Source organism: Monomorium pharaonis, chromosome 1 (genome assembly GCF_013373865.1).
Source record: "Monomorium pharaonis isolate MP-MQ-018 chromosome 1, ASM1337386v2, whole genome shotgun sequence".
Taxonomy (NCBI): Eukaryota; Metazoa; Arthropoda; class Insecta; order Hymenoptera; family Formicidae; genus Monomorium; species Monomorium pharaonis.
Window position 1 is genome coordinate 25,351,574 of NC_050467.1, and position 14,246 is coordinate 25,365,819.

General features: G+C 34.2%; 3 protein-coding genes across 8 annotated transcripts; all 3 read left to right on the plus strand.

Annotated features, from left to right (window-relative positions):
- Nucleotides 1-146: 146 nt before the first annotated feature.
- On the plus strand, nt 147-2,466 carry LOC105831756 (rRNA N6-adenosine-methyltransferase ZCCHC4). The gene is made up of 4 exons (XM_012672132.3): nt 147-408; nt 496-1,040; nt 1,155-1,857; nt 2,181-2,466. Exons 1-4 carry the CDS (start codon nt 342-344, stop codon nt 2,393-2,395), a joined length of 1,530 nt encoding a protein of 509 aa, XP_012527586.2. The 5' UTR covers nt 147-341; the 3' UTR covers nt 2,396-2,466.
- A 375-nt stretch (nt 2,467-2,841) lies between these two features.
- On the plus strand, nt 2,842-4,356 carry LOC105831761 (neurophysin 1). The gene is made up of 3 exons (XM_012672140.3): nt 2,842-3,033; nt 3,432-3,636; nt 4,088-4,356. Exons 1-3 carry the CDS (start codon nt 2,908-2,910, stop codon nt 4,207-4,209), a joined length of 453 nt encoding a protein of 150 aa, XP_012527594.1. The 5' UTR covers nt 2,842-2,907; the 3' UTR covers nt 4,210-4,356.
- A 1,612-nt stretch (nt 4,357-5,968) lies between these two features.
- On the plus strand, nt 5,969-10,841 carry LOC105830742 (serine protease HTRA2, mitochondrial). Of its 6 annotated transcripts, none has more exons than XM_012670262.3 (13): nt 5,969-6,185; nt 6,261-6,369; nt 6,445-6,589; nt 6,808-6,871; nt 7,183-7,424; nt 7,503-7,562; nt 8,054-8,550; nt 8,656-8,785; nt 8,989-9,075; nt 9,160-9,354; nt 9,432-9,582; nt 9,651-9,810; nt 10,166-10,841. In XM_012670262.3, exons 7-13 carry the CDS (start codon nt 8,132-8,134, stop codon nt 10,326-10,328), a joined length of 1,305 nt encoding a protein of 434 aa, XP_012525716.2. In that variant the 5' UTR covers nt 5,969-6,185; nt 6,261-6,369; nt 6,445-6,589; nt 6,808-6,871; nt 7,183-7,424; nt 7,503-7,562; nt 8,054-8,131; the 3' UTR covers nt 10,329-10,841. The 6 variants fall into 6 exon arrangements, with proteins under 6 accessions (XP_012525716.2, XP_012525718.2, XP_012525719.2 ...); XM_012670264.3 differs by having other exon boundaries at nt 7,215-7,424; XM_012670265.3 differs by having other exon boundaries at nt 7,231-7,424.
- Nucleotides 10,842-14,246: the final 3,405 nt, after the last annotated feature.

Below are 14,246 nucleotides of genomic sequence, written 5' to 3' on the forward strand. Positions count from 1 at the left end.
ATTGTAATTAAATTTTTTCAATATACTCTAAAAGAAATTTTTGGAGGTCGTAATGGAATTATGAGCAGTACGACACCACTGATAAATGACCACGGTAACAATCAAAAGATATGAAAAATTCTAAGAAAATTTTTCTAGTAGCAATGTTTATTTAATAATAAATATAATTATAAAATTAAAAATTTAAGCTTATTTCGATTCGATCAATAGTTTAAAACCAGGCAATCATATTTGGCGCCAAATGGCTCTGCTCAAGCGATAAAAATCGTCATGTTGGCATCTATGAACACAACTAAACCTGAGCTGACCTGAGCTTCTGTGTAAATTGTTTACATGACAGAATGAACGACGCACGTGGTTTAGAATTTTCGTGGAAAAATCCCATAAATCATCCACAATGTCCCCATGGTAATTCTTACATTTGTATACACATATTTTCATAATTAACTTATATAAAAGAAATTTTTTTATGAAGGAATTAATTTTCTTCCATAGGACCAACATTATTGTTTGGAAGATACGTCAAGGATGAAGTAGAGAAATTTTATGCGTGCTCCGCCTGTCGTGACAGAAAATTGTGTAGATTCTATTTAAAATATGGACAGGAATTGTCGAAATCTCAAAAGCGTATGTGGGAGCTGGAAAATAAGAAGTACACTCGGCATTATGTTCATCGAGAATTATATATTCGTTTTAACAAGCTCAAGCTGGAACCTGCGAAGAACAGACATTACTGCCACAGTTGTGAGAAATTAATATTTAATTCTGAAAAGGATAAGCATATGGATCATGAGATCACAGAGAATTTAACTGATTATCAACTGCATCATCCGACAAAACTTTTAAAACCTTTGGAGAATCCAAAAAAGGAAGCTCAATATTTATTTTCTAAAAAGTCTACGGAAGATATAATAAATATGCTACTGAAACTTGAAGCTAAACAAATTCTTTGTATTGGCACCCCAAGAATACATGAATACATAATCGAGCATCATACAGATAGGATGTCGTCTCTTCTTTTAGACTTTGATGAAAGATTTGTGAGTATTCTTAGTAAGAATTATTAATTGCTACTGAATATAAATACATCAAATGTACATATTTCAATATTTTTTAGAAATATTTTAATAAATGTTTTTTAAATATTATTTTAGCATAATTTTTTTGGACCACTAGAGTATTGCTGGTACAATATTTTCAATCATCACTTTTTCAATAAAAATGCTGTTAATGTATTCAAAGATTTTCTTACTCAAAATGAAGGAAAGGACACTTACTTAATATGCGATCCTCCGTTTGGTGGCCGCTTGGAACCCATATCATACACAATAAAAACCATATCTGACCTGCATAGAAAATTGAACGGACGTATTTATAATGATAATTTTTTCTTGAAAATCATATTTATATCTCCATACTTTATGGAGCACATAATGAAAGAAAAGAGCAATCCACCACAAGAGACTGGTGGCCTCAGAAATTTAAAGATGTCTGATTATAAAGTGGATTATGATAATCATCCCTTATTTATATCAGAGAAACGTGGTAGAAAGCAGGGCTCTTCAGTGAGAATTTTCACTAATATACCATTGAATCTATTGGAGCTTCCTTCGTCCGATGGGTATAAATTTTGTCAAGATTGTGAAAAATGGATTTCTAGCGAAAACAAGCATTGTAAGAAGTGTAAAGAATGTACCTCCAAAGATGGCCAAACGTACAAGCATTGTGACATATGCAAACGATGCGTAAAACCTACTTGGAAACATTGTCGAATTTGCAAAAGATGTATGTTAGAGAAACATACGTGTGGTCCAATACCGAATATTGTAGGAAGGTGTTTTAACTGTGATAAATTAGGTAAGTGCTAGTATAGCAAGGAATGTTACTTTAAAAAAGTAACGCCTTACTATTACTTTTTCTAAAAAAATAACTCATTATTATAAATTTTGCAAAATATCAATTACCATTATTGTCATTGAGAAATTAACAATTTTGTTACTGTTTTGTAATGTTAAAATAAGATATTTTAAAGTCATATTATTTATAAAATAATCGTTACCAAAAAAAGTAACAATAATGATAACAGCATCACAAGTAACGAGTTACTTTCTTAATCCTGAGTATCAATATCACTTTTAATTATTACTACAATTAGTAACATTTTATTAATTTATTTGTAGGTCACACTAAAAAAGAATGTCCTAATTTTACTGAAGTCGGAATTGAAACATATGTAAAGAAACGCAAAGCAGACTGTAAATTAGAAACATCTTCAATTAAGAAAAGTAAAATTAGACCTTCCAAGAATTTCATTGTTAAACGAAAAGCTGTCATAGTTGATAAAAAGAAAATCTTAAAATTAAAAAAAAAGATCTTAAAAAATAAAAAGTCGTAAGGACTAAAATAAAGATTAGTATAAATTTGTTCATATAATACAGTAAGTGTGTAATTATATATGTACATATATATATATATATATATATATATATATATATATATATATATATATATATATATATATATATACATGAATAGTGTAAATATTATTAAATTTATATTTAAAAAGTTTTATAGAAATATAAATATTTGTAACATCAATAAATTTTTGTAACATCTTTTAAAATTTTTATTTAGTATTTATAGTAAATAAAGCTAGAAACTAGCTTCTGCAATGATGAATGGAAGAATAGCATCTTATCATACATTTCATTCTCACACAGAGATCGGATTTTCATAATCTTTAGAGTGCCGCATTACAAGTAGGAATATTCGAGAATATTCTCGGAAAGAATTTTAAATACAGAGATTCAATGATATAAATATCCGAGGAGGCTCCTCGAGGTACAGTAGCGTCTTTTCGATCGTCTGTACATCGTCTCGGGCAACGTCACTCGGAATCTATTCAGAATGTTAAAAGAATTTGTCGTTTTTGCGAGTTTGATTTTTTTTAGTTATGGTTGTTTGATTACGAATTGTCCACGAGGCGGAAAGAGAGGTGATATCGTTCCTTCTTTGGGAACTGTTGCACGAGAAGTACGTTACATTTTACATTAATTTTATACTAAATATTTTTTCACAGTAAAATTCCTTTGATTTTAAACATTTTCTTTGAAAAAATGTAATTTTATGAAGACTTTAGTAAATTCTCATGTTGACTCTATTAAACATGTAACTAAGATAACTAACATTTATAATGAATATTATTCTTTTTTATTATTTATGGTATCTATTGCTCTTTTCAATTTATATTGATAGTTGCGTGTGTGTGTGTGTGCGTGTGTGTGTGTGTGTGTGTGTGTGTGTGTGTGCGCGCGCGCGCGCGCGCGCACGCGTGTGTGATTAATAATTATTCCAAAATTAGATCTATTTTTTCTATTACAAAATATGTAATTTGTTTATAATTGAAAATTGTCGCGATATTCTTTTCCCAGTGTTCTTCGTGTGGTCCTAATCGTTTGGGTCAATGCTTTGGGCCGCACATTTGTTGTGGCCCCAGTATTGGTTGTTTCATCGGAACACCAGAAACATACCGATGTAGAAAGGAAAGTCTATATACCAGACCTTGCATCGCTGGATACGCTATGTGTCGTGGAAATACAGCAAGATGTGCTTTAAACGGGATTTGTTGCTCACAAGGTGAAATTTAAATTTAAAAATTTCTGTAGATTTTAAAATTTTATCTTTGCAAATAAAGTTTATACAATAATTTATATTAGTAACACGGCATATTTCATTGCAATAAAATTTGTATTAGAAGTTTACAATGGAATTGGAACATTATGTAGATAAATAAGAAACTTTGTTTATACAGATATTGTGATAAAGCAGTAATTAAAATAATAAATTCACAGTTAGAAATTAGAAATCTGTCATGTAATGTTGAAAAGTTCCACTGTATGTACATAAAATTGCCTATATTTTCTATGTAAGCTTTGAGATTTTTTCTAATTTTTGCTATCCAAAATTGATAATTCATACTAGTGTTACTTAATTTATCATGATTACTTAGAAATAACAAGTAGACCATATTGTATATTCTATTAAAATTTAAAATTGCTTAACACATATATTTTTTTGTCTTGTTTAGAATCCTGCCATATGGATACATCATGCAAAATTTCCAATGTTGTTGGCAACAATCAAAAACTTGATGATAATTTGAATGTGATACTTTCAGGCAATGAAATCTCTAGCGAAATTCCTCAATAATTTAATTCCATTTTATATTCCATAATTATCGTTTTCTATCTTATCACACACAAAACAGGTTGTTTAATCTATTATAAAAATATTCTACCGTATCTTCATGTTCCATTTATTTGCATAAATAAAATTTCAATGGAAGCAGTAAAAAAATGTACAATATTTTATAATCATTTTCCTTGATCATTACTTTACGATAGCATTCAGGTTCAGAATGGTGAAAATATGTATAATACATAGTATTGTATAGAATTGCTAATCAAAGTCAAAACACATGATAAGGAACACATGTAGTGATGCCAATTCAGCGATTTTTCCGCTAGATCTAGCGTTTTTTAAAGCTCATCTAGCTGGTAAATTTTAAAAATGCGGATAGCGATAATTCTGATTTTATGAAAATGACAAAAAATTTTACCGGGTAATGCGACATTTCTTTTCGAATTATTTCTTGCTTACCGAGATGTGTACGTTACACTTACCAGTTATGATCTGCGATGCCGTTCTATATAGCGCCGGGTCGTTCCACATTCGTCGCGTTCTGAAAATGAGAAAAAAATGCAATTAAGAATGGCGATAGAAGTTTCTTTCTTGCCCACAGTCAACTTCGTGGACCACGATTAACGTGTATCACGATCTGCGTTCGAACGAGTATGGATGTATAGATACGCGTTCGAGCAAATTGCGACATAAATTTAACATAATAAGACTTACCGATTAAATACTTTGCGACAGCACTTGTTCTAGCGGCGGCGGGTTGTTCCACATTCGTTGCGTTCTGAAAATGATAGATAATTGTGATTTACAATGACGTGAGGCAGTTTCATTTATCGTGCGGATTAACTTCGCGCGGCGATTACACGTCGCGGAGCCGATACGCCTCGGGATTGCTATTAATTATCACGGATTCCGCGAGTGAAATGAAGAGAGAACGCTGTTAAAATGGCAAAGGGGGTACCTTTCCCGCGCGATCGACTTTGGCACGGAATTATCGCATGTTACAATCGCACGACATCTTCACGCGTCGCGATTTACGCTGCGAGGAATACGCGTTCGGACGAAACACAGGACAAGATAAATATGCGTCATAGTTACCGATTAGATGATTTGCGAAGAATACTCGATCTGGAGCTGATCTGTCCCGTGCCCCGTTCCGTTCCGGAAAGAAAGTGAACCCCGTCCGTTCCGGAAAGAAAGTGAACCCCGTTCCGTTCCGGAAGACATGTGAACCCCTATAACAGAGAACTGTATTAAGTTGGCTCGAGCCAGAGATGATCATCTCTAGCGCTAACTTCACGCGTCAAGATGAGTGCTTCTGCGATATATACCGTTTTGAACTTTGCGTTTTTCACACTAATAAAGCTAATTATTATTAATTTGTGTTTAAATTATGTTTCACAAATTGTAATTACTTTTCCATAAAAATAGAAAGTATGTGTAAATTAAAATATAAGTCAAATCGATCTTCCACATCGATCGATTATTGATTCGATTATATGATGAAAACGATAATATCATTAAATATTATATTATTAGATAAATTATTTTATCTATACATTAAATATATATATATATATATATATATATAACAACAGAAAAATATTGTTTTTTATAAAAATGAATTTTTTTATTTACAACATTTTTTTGCAGTCGTTTCGTGTTTTTGGTAATATTGATTGATTCCGTCGCTACGCCATCTGGAGTCTTGAGAGTTCGGTGATTAAATATTAACCTGTCTGTTTGATTTTACTTAGAAAGTAACCTACAACGAAAGTTCGGTTGACGGCACTTAAATCTTAAAAAAAAAAAAAAAAAATTTACTTGGAAAGAGATAGTAGGATATAGCAGGTTTAATTAATTAAGAAAAAATGGGGTGCGGCGATGACGAAACGCATAATATCTAATTTAAAAAGAAGAAGACGAAACCTTTAAGGAAACGCGAAGCTTCTAGATGACAATCACAGCGAGGGAGAGAAAATGTCCAAGTTAGGATTGCACATTATTCTGTTTTTAATTAACTGTGTTGCGTAGAACTTAGATTAATAGGAAACTTATTTCAGGAAGAAAGTCGAGGAAACAAAGATTATTCAGAAACTCCGCGAGAGACCGGCTGGCGTTGATATTGTTGATTTGGCACTCGAAGAAAGCGTTGTATCCGATGTGTTGACAGTAAGACACTTATATGTAATAAAAGTGAAATTCATGATAGATTGGAGAAGTAACGCGAGGTTTATGTTAATTTAGTACGAGCCCTTTAATATGAAAACTGGAGGAAAATATGGCTGTGCTGAAGAATGCTGAAGAATACAAAATATAAGCTGAACAATGGATATGACACCGACATTAGAACGCAATTTAACATAGAGACCAATGAACGCGATGAAGAAATGTACGTATGGCAACATTTGTTTCTTTCTCTTTTACATTTATTATCGACAGAATTTACATTTATTATCGGCAGAAATGTCAGGCGAATTACATTATTAACAGTAACTTAGTAAGACATCTTACCTAATATTTATAATATGCATTTCTCATAAGTTGCACTTTTATTTTTTAACTTTGTCCCTTCAATTATTGTGTTTTTTTTTCATTAACCATTTTTAGATAGCCAGGAAGAAAGCCAGTGTAGCCACGAAGTCTCACCCAATAGGCACAGGATATGACAAAGGTAAATTTTTTTTTTAAGACAAATTTATTTGTTAAATTCGACCAACACTGGCAATCATACATAACAAATGAAGTTGTACTACGTTTCGGCCTGGGATTTGTATGTTTATGAATTTTTACATTTTTAAAATTATTTTAAATAAATAAAACATTGATCGTATATGAAAAACATACTTATGATTGTACCATTAAGGTATTCTTTTTTACATATTAGTACTATAAGAATCTATAACTATCAAATGTCTATTGAAAAATTCAAAAGAAATTTTTATTGAATATTTAAAAAATATTTTTTAATTGAATCACCAACAGCATTAATGAATTATGGGGTATTTTCGAACAAGCTGAATCTTGTCATAGCTCGAGGGAAGAAAATAACATGCGACTGAGTTATTCAAACAGCCAAAGTACAATAAATTATGCAACAAGCGATAACGAGACGGCATCTAGACGCAACAGCGTTTGACGGATATAAAGGAAAGGGAGGAAGAGGTGGAGGCAATTGCTCCCGAAGTTTTTGATAATAAAAAAATTTATTCTGAGAGAAGATTAAGGTAATTAATTTTTTGTTTAATTTCTTCTTTATTATTTTATTAAATTACACAAGACATGTTAACGTAATTTTTTTTCAGCACAAAATCATTCTTTTCAATTAAAATGATGAAGAAGACTAATATGGCCTATAATACTGAGTATTCTATTTTTCTTTCTCTTCTTTTAAGTGATTCGTGATAACAAATCACATAATAATTCATGCTTGTCAAAATCATCCATTAAACAAGCTAATTGTCTATGTTATCAAGAGATACCATCAGATAAAGAATATTCAAAGCATGACTACGTTTTCTTCCTATATTTTGATGCAACTTATCTTGAAGATAAATAAAACTATTAAATATATTATCTTTGAATATATTTAAGGAATGAACTTTTTATCTAAACTATAAATTGTATAATATTTACTTATTCAAATATAGCGTTCTTTTCAAATGCACTCTATTGTATATAATATATCATTATATATATATATATATATATATATATATATATATATATATATATGTATATATATATATATATATATATGTATATATATATATCTGGCGATTTTCTAGTAGTATTTTATATATCTGGCGATTTTCTAGCGGTATTTTAAATCGAATTTAGCGAATTATTTTTTCAGGAGTTGGATACACTGCACACACGCTGCTGCGCATGCTCTCGAACCTCGAACGGCTCGAACACGTGTGACATTTTGAAGATGGCGTCTTCCTGGTCACACATGCTATGTTATGGAGCGCGTAACTCGAATGTCTTACGAATCGTGACTGTTGCGTTTGCTAAACGTCACGCTGGAACTCGATTCCGCTCGCATCAGCGACAGCAACAACAGCAGCATGAGCAACAGTTTAGAAAAGTTTTTGTCGATGGAGCGAGGAATTTCCTAACCTATACTGCGTTCGTCTCGGGGATAGGTTTTGGCTATGCCTTGTACAATTGGAGAGATGATATCCGGCAAAGAATTGAGAATCTGATCGTACCAAACGTCTATTCTGTCGTTCATGCGATATCATCACAGTCGGACGGTAATCAGAATAGGGACAAGTTCAATTTTATAGCAGACGTAGTGGAGATATCTGCGCCAGCTGTCGTGTACATTGAAATTAGGGATAACAATAGGTAAAAATAGCTCCTCGATCGGATTGACACTGATGCATATCCATATCTGACATGTATTTACAGTATATGTGTACTAACTCGTTACTTTCTGATTGTGATAAACAGCAGAGACTTCTTTACGGGAAAGCCTATCACTACCAGCAATGGATCAGGATTCATCATTAGTCAGGATGGATTAATATTGACGAACGCTCATGTCGTTATAGATAAGCCTAATACAACAGTGAAGGTATATGTAAGTCCCCTGAGCGAGTCCTTTTATCCTTTCCAAGCATTCTGTACCACAAGTAACATTAAACATCCTGGATTTTATATATAAATTTTTAAAAAATTTCGAAACTACTTTACTCGAAACCTTTTGAATTATCCAGTAGAATTTATGTAACTAATTAAGAAATTATTCTTAATTATCTTTACATCTCTTATTCTTTTACATAGGTTCGACTTTATGATGGTAGTATATACACTGGAACAGTAGAGGATGTTGATTTGCAAAGTGATCTTGCCACCGTGCGAATAAATAAAGTAAATTTATATTTTATTCTGCTTTATGTAAACTTTGATACTGAAACATCAATAATTGCTAATTTGCACTATACAATCACACAGACCAACCTACCAGTAATGAAACTCGGTTGTTCAGCCACTATCAGACCAGGAGAATTTGTGGTAGCCATTGGTTCTCCATTAGCTCTTAACAACTCTATAACGAGTGGCGTAGTGAGCAGTGTAAACAGACAAAGTCAAGAGCTTGGCATAAATAATCGACATATGGGATATATTCAAACGGATGCGGCAATCACTGTGAGTAAGCATTAATTCTGGAGCATTATAGTTGTGTCTCGTATTTTATATCATTGGTAAATTATATATTTCTTTAGTTTGGAAATTCGGGTGGACCATTAGTGAATTTAAACGGTGAGGCAATAGGTATAAACGCAATGAAAGTGACTCCTGGCATTTCATTCGCCATACCTATCGATTATGCAAAGGATTTCTTAAAAAAAACAGAATTACGCAGGAAAAACAAAGGTAAATCGAATTTTACTTTTTAAACTAGTTTATTCCAGTAATTCGCTGAAAATTAACATGTTTTGCAGATGTAAAGTTTAAAGAACCATTCAGGCGAAGATTCATAGGCATCACTATGCAAACTCTGACTCCAGAAATCTTAAATGAGATGCAACAGAACAGTGAGCATATGAGTGTTCGACATGGAGTTTTTGTGTGGAGAGTAATGTTTGGATCTCCAGCTCACAAGTAATATAGGAGCATTCCATTATCATTAATTAAAATATTAATCTTACGAGAATTCGTAAATTATTTTGCAATTTACAAATTATTTTTTACCTAAAAATATATGTGAACTGTAAATAATTGAAATTAAAGCATTTTACAAAATGAGCAATACATAGATATACAAATAGCTGATAAAAAAATAAGAAATAGAAATGACAAAATAATATTAGAATATACTTTATTAAGATTAAAATTTGATTTTTAATTAATAAAAATACTTAATGTTGAATAGTTTGCGACAAATAAAACTTAGAATATATATATTTATATATGTATATATAGAAACTTTGAAAAATTAATTATTCCTCTGTTATAGTGCTGGGTTACAACCTGGAGATATAATAACGCATGCTAATAATGAACCAGTGCTGGATTCAAGTAACATTTATAAAATCTTAGAACAACCAGGAACGATAAACTTACAAGTTTCAAGAAAAGCAAGAGTTTTATACATAAAAATTGAGCCTGAGGATAGTTGAGTTCATTAAATAATTTTGGTTAAATAAAGAATTCTGCAAAATAGATTGAAATTGTAATATTTATAAACAAAATTTTGTGCAAGTTATTTTACAAGAAATTTGGCAATGTAAAATTTTATAAATTATTTTTTATATGTAAAATTTAATTATTGATTTGTTATGTATTACATATTTACATATTATTTTATTCTAATACGTATCTTATATGAAGATATCAAGAATTGCTAAGTTATATACGACATATAAATTGATTTTATCAACTTTTCTTTGTAAATGTATCGTATAGTTTATTAATATTGTTAGTGTCCAGTGTGTTTCGAGTGCCGAGTTTATTCGTAAAAAAAGACTATAATAAAGAATGAGATACCCGTCTCACGTTTATCGTTTAGCGCACTTTATACTTGGTGGGCCGGTTCATCGGTCACACCAGGTCGAGCCTCTAGTGTACACGCCCTTTGGTTGTACATTTATTTTAATTTAAATATACACGATAAAGGACCACTTAGCAACTTATACAATTTATCAAGTGAAGAAACGTTCATTTATCCCCTTATCCGTTTTATTCACCGGCATTTTTCGATCGCCAGAAAAACCGATGTCACGTTGCGTCGAGTCCTTGTCACGATATGCGTATATACGTATGTACGTACGTGCGTGAATGCGTGCGTGCGTTTGTGAGAAAGCGAATGAGTGAGTGAATGAATGCATATGCACACCGGGTGTGGTCCATACCGGCTCAACTGCATTATGTTTATGTTGTTTACGACGTAAGGCGACCTCCGCAAATATGTGACCGGATCTCTCGGCGGTCGAGACGCGGCCGAGAATGCGTGGGTGTGGTTTCGCACATAGGGGCTTCCATCGGCGGCGATTTTTCCGCGGGGATGATTTTACTGTCCGCGGACGCGTGCATCTTGTTGGAATTCTAAATGGTCGTCCCGCCGGGACGCAACACCAACAAGGCTCCGCGGAAGGATCGGTGAAAAGGAGAGAAGAAAAGGAGGCGGCGCGATCTTCTTGGCACACACTTGAAAAATGTCGCCGATATACCGGCAAATGACCGTGATCTTGTATACGGCGATGATAAATAGTGATTAACTTAGCCTTGATAAAAAGGATGAGAATAGGAAACGCCGACAATATTTCGAGAAAACATCCTTAAGAAAAAATTCCAAAAAACTGATTTAAAAAACTGGGCATTAACTGATAGATAACAATCAGTATATTTATTATTATATGCTGTTATATAACATGGTTACATGAACAACGTAAGATTGAATTCGTAGACTGTGATATCCTAGTGTTAACGGAGAATTTGCATTCAATGATTCGCAATTCAAATCCAATCCGCATTTGTAATGCATAGTATATATATGTCATGAGCTTAACGATAATCTTTTATCCTCTTCGTTTCCATATAACTGGATATTGCGTATTTCGATCTTAATACAATATACTAAAAAATATACCAAGATGAATAAACATTTTTTATTTTTTATCTCGGAAATTTTAGAAAGTTTCAATTTATTAAGAGAGAAACAAAGAAATTTTTATTTTATTTTATTCATCTATTATATAACATACACTAAAAAAAGTGATAAGGAAATAAAATGAATAAAAAACATTTCAATAATTCAAAAAACATTATATAAATATGTATACATGTTTACTAAACTGGAGATTGATGTCAAGTAAGTTGAAAAAGAGAATTCTAATTCGAAACTTTAATAATCGAAGTAAGTATTTCATTTTCATTTTCGAGAAGAGAAAGAAGAAAATAGCGTCGAACTGAAGAAAACGAAGTAATCAGTTCTGTTTCTGACGAGGAACATTGTTCCCTTAACAGAATACATTAATCTTACCGAATGTCATATCGAACGAAGAAAGATAATTACACGCACAAGTAATTCCTCTTTCGTTATTTCGAACTTCGCAGACATAATGACGTTGCATATCATTACAATAATTTTACAAGCACGAGATCATAAATTTCTACATATTATTACAGCTGTAAAAGAATGAGAGAAAGAGGGAGAGAAAGAAAAGGAGGGAAGGGAGATCGACCATCGGCCGGTGCGTTACTTTGAAGTCACGCTGAATCGCAAAGGGTTAAGGAAATAAGAGGTGCCTTGACCTACGGTGCGCAGCATCCACGGAGGAGAGCGAGAGCGAGTAATCGAGTGTTTCTGCCGACCGTGTTCACGGCCCGCGATCATTATTGTTCTCTCTCTCTCTCTCTCGTCCTCTCCCCGCGCCATCACGGTGGGCGCTCGATCTCGTTCTCCCTTTATGCGCGCATCCTTTATTGCCATTTTTCTTTTTCCCTCGCCGCCCTCTTCAGCCTTCGGTGCAGCTCGCGTCGACACGCGGGAGCCTACTCCCTGATTATCCACGCTTTCGTGGCTATCCTCGCACCTACGGACACACCAACGCGCACCGTTCTTCTATACGTGACGCTGCCGTTGCCCCGCTGTCACTGATAGCGGTAAATAGGGAACGAATCTTGCGAACGAGATATCCCAGAGATATCGCGAGACGCGGCGCGGACGATGACCGGAAGCGAGAAGAACCAGCCGAAAGGTCACGGCCCGCCGTTACCCTCGCCCGCGCAAGGCGTGTCCTGGCCTGGTGGATTAACGTCCCGCGAAACGCCAACAGGAATGAGGAAGCTGGATGCTGCTTAGATATTGACAAAACAAACGCGTCGCGTCCCGTGAGAATTCCGTACGGGACGTTCAAGAGAGAGAGAGAGTCCCGCGTATATGTCCGGGTTGGGAGGCGAGATTCCCCGACTTGAATCGGCGCCGATCGCTCCTTTAAAAGCAAGGAGTAAAGGAATCTCCGCCGATATTGAAAAGCAACTCTAAAACTGGCTACGTCGACGCGCACGTGCGCTACGACGACGTTGGGGAACGCGCGTGAATTAAGTGCCGTCGTTTCCCGTGCTGTTTGAAATTCAAAATAATACGCGAATAACCGACCGCCGTATTATGGAAGTTGTATTTCCTGCTTATCGTAACGTTCTCCTATTTATATCGCTAGGAATAACGAAAAAAAAAAAGTCCATCCGAGTACCACAGTCCGTTGCGCCCGGAGAGAGAGATCGAACGCGATATTCCCCGCGGATGCTATATCCGCCCACGTTTTCTTACATTCCGATTTTTCATCGTGATACGGCCGATGACCAGAAGAATGAGAAATCTTCTCCTCGAGGAATCGAGGTACTCGATAGCGAGATATGAATCTCATTAAGAAACGATTTCAACTTTAGGAGAGAATCGCGACCAGAAAACAGAATTAATTAAATTGGAGAAGATTGCGCGTTTCTTTTTTTTTCAGTCCTGAAATAATCAAGCGTACTTTTTCTAGAACCCTAAAAATTAGTTTTGTTCTCTTTTGATGATACTATAAAGTTTGTTATCTTTCCATGCGATTTTTAATAACAGTTTTGTTGCTAAAAAAGTAAAAGCGTGAAAACTAGAATACTTATTACGTTGTACATTGATATCTTTATTAAAAAATCTATAAAATTAATAAAATCATTCGAATTGAAAAATTTTGTTTTTCTTTATATCGTAGCAGATGAACAATATGCAAATATTTGTGGTGTTGGGGTATACACGTTGCAGTACTAGACAGGTTGATTCTCTGCGCCAACCCTTTACGTCATCGTGATACTCGCTAGAGACGCGCGGATATCGCACGCCGCAACGCGTACGTGTACATAGATACGCGCGGGTCCGGGTCATCGCAATCGTCGGCACCGTCAAGGACGAGGGTCGTGTGATTTTATTGTGCTGGAGGAGGGATTCTTGGACGTCTGCGGTCTGCGGCGTGAGAAAAAAAGGGGTAAAAAGGCCGCGGCAGGCGGCAACAATTCCGGCGAACACGAACGCGTCGCGACCCTGATCAAGATCG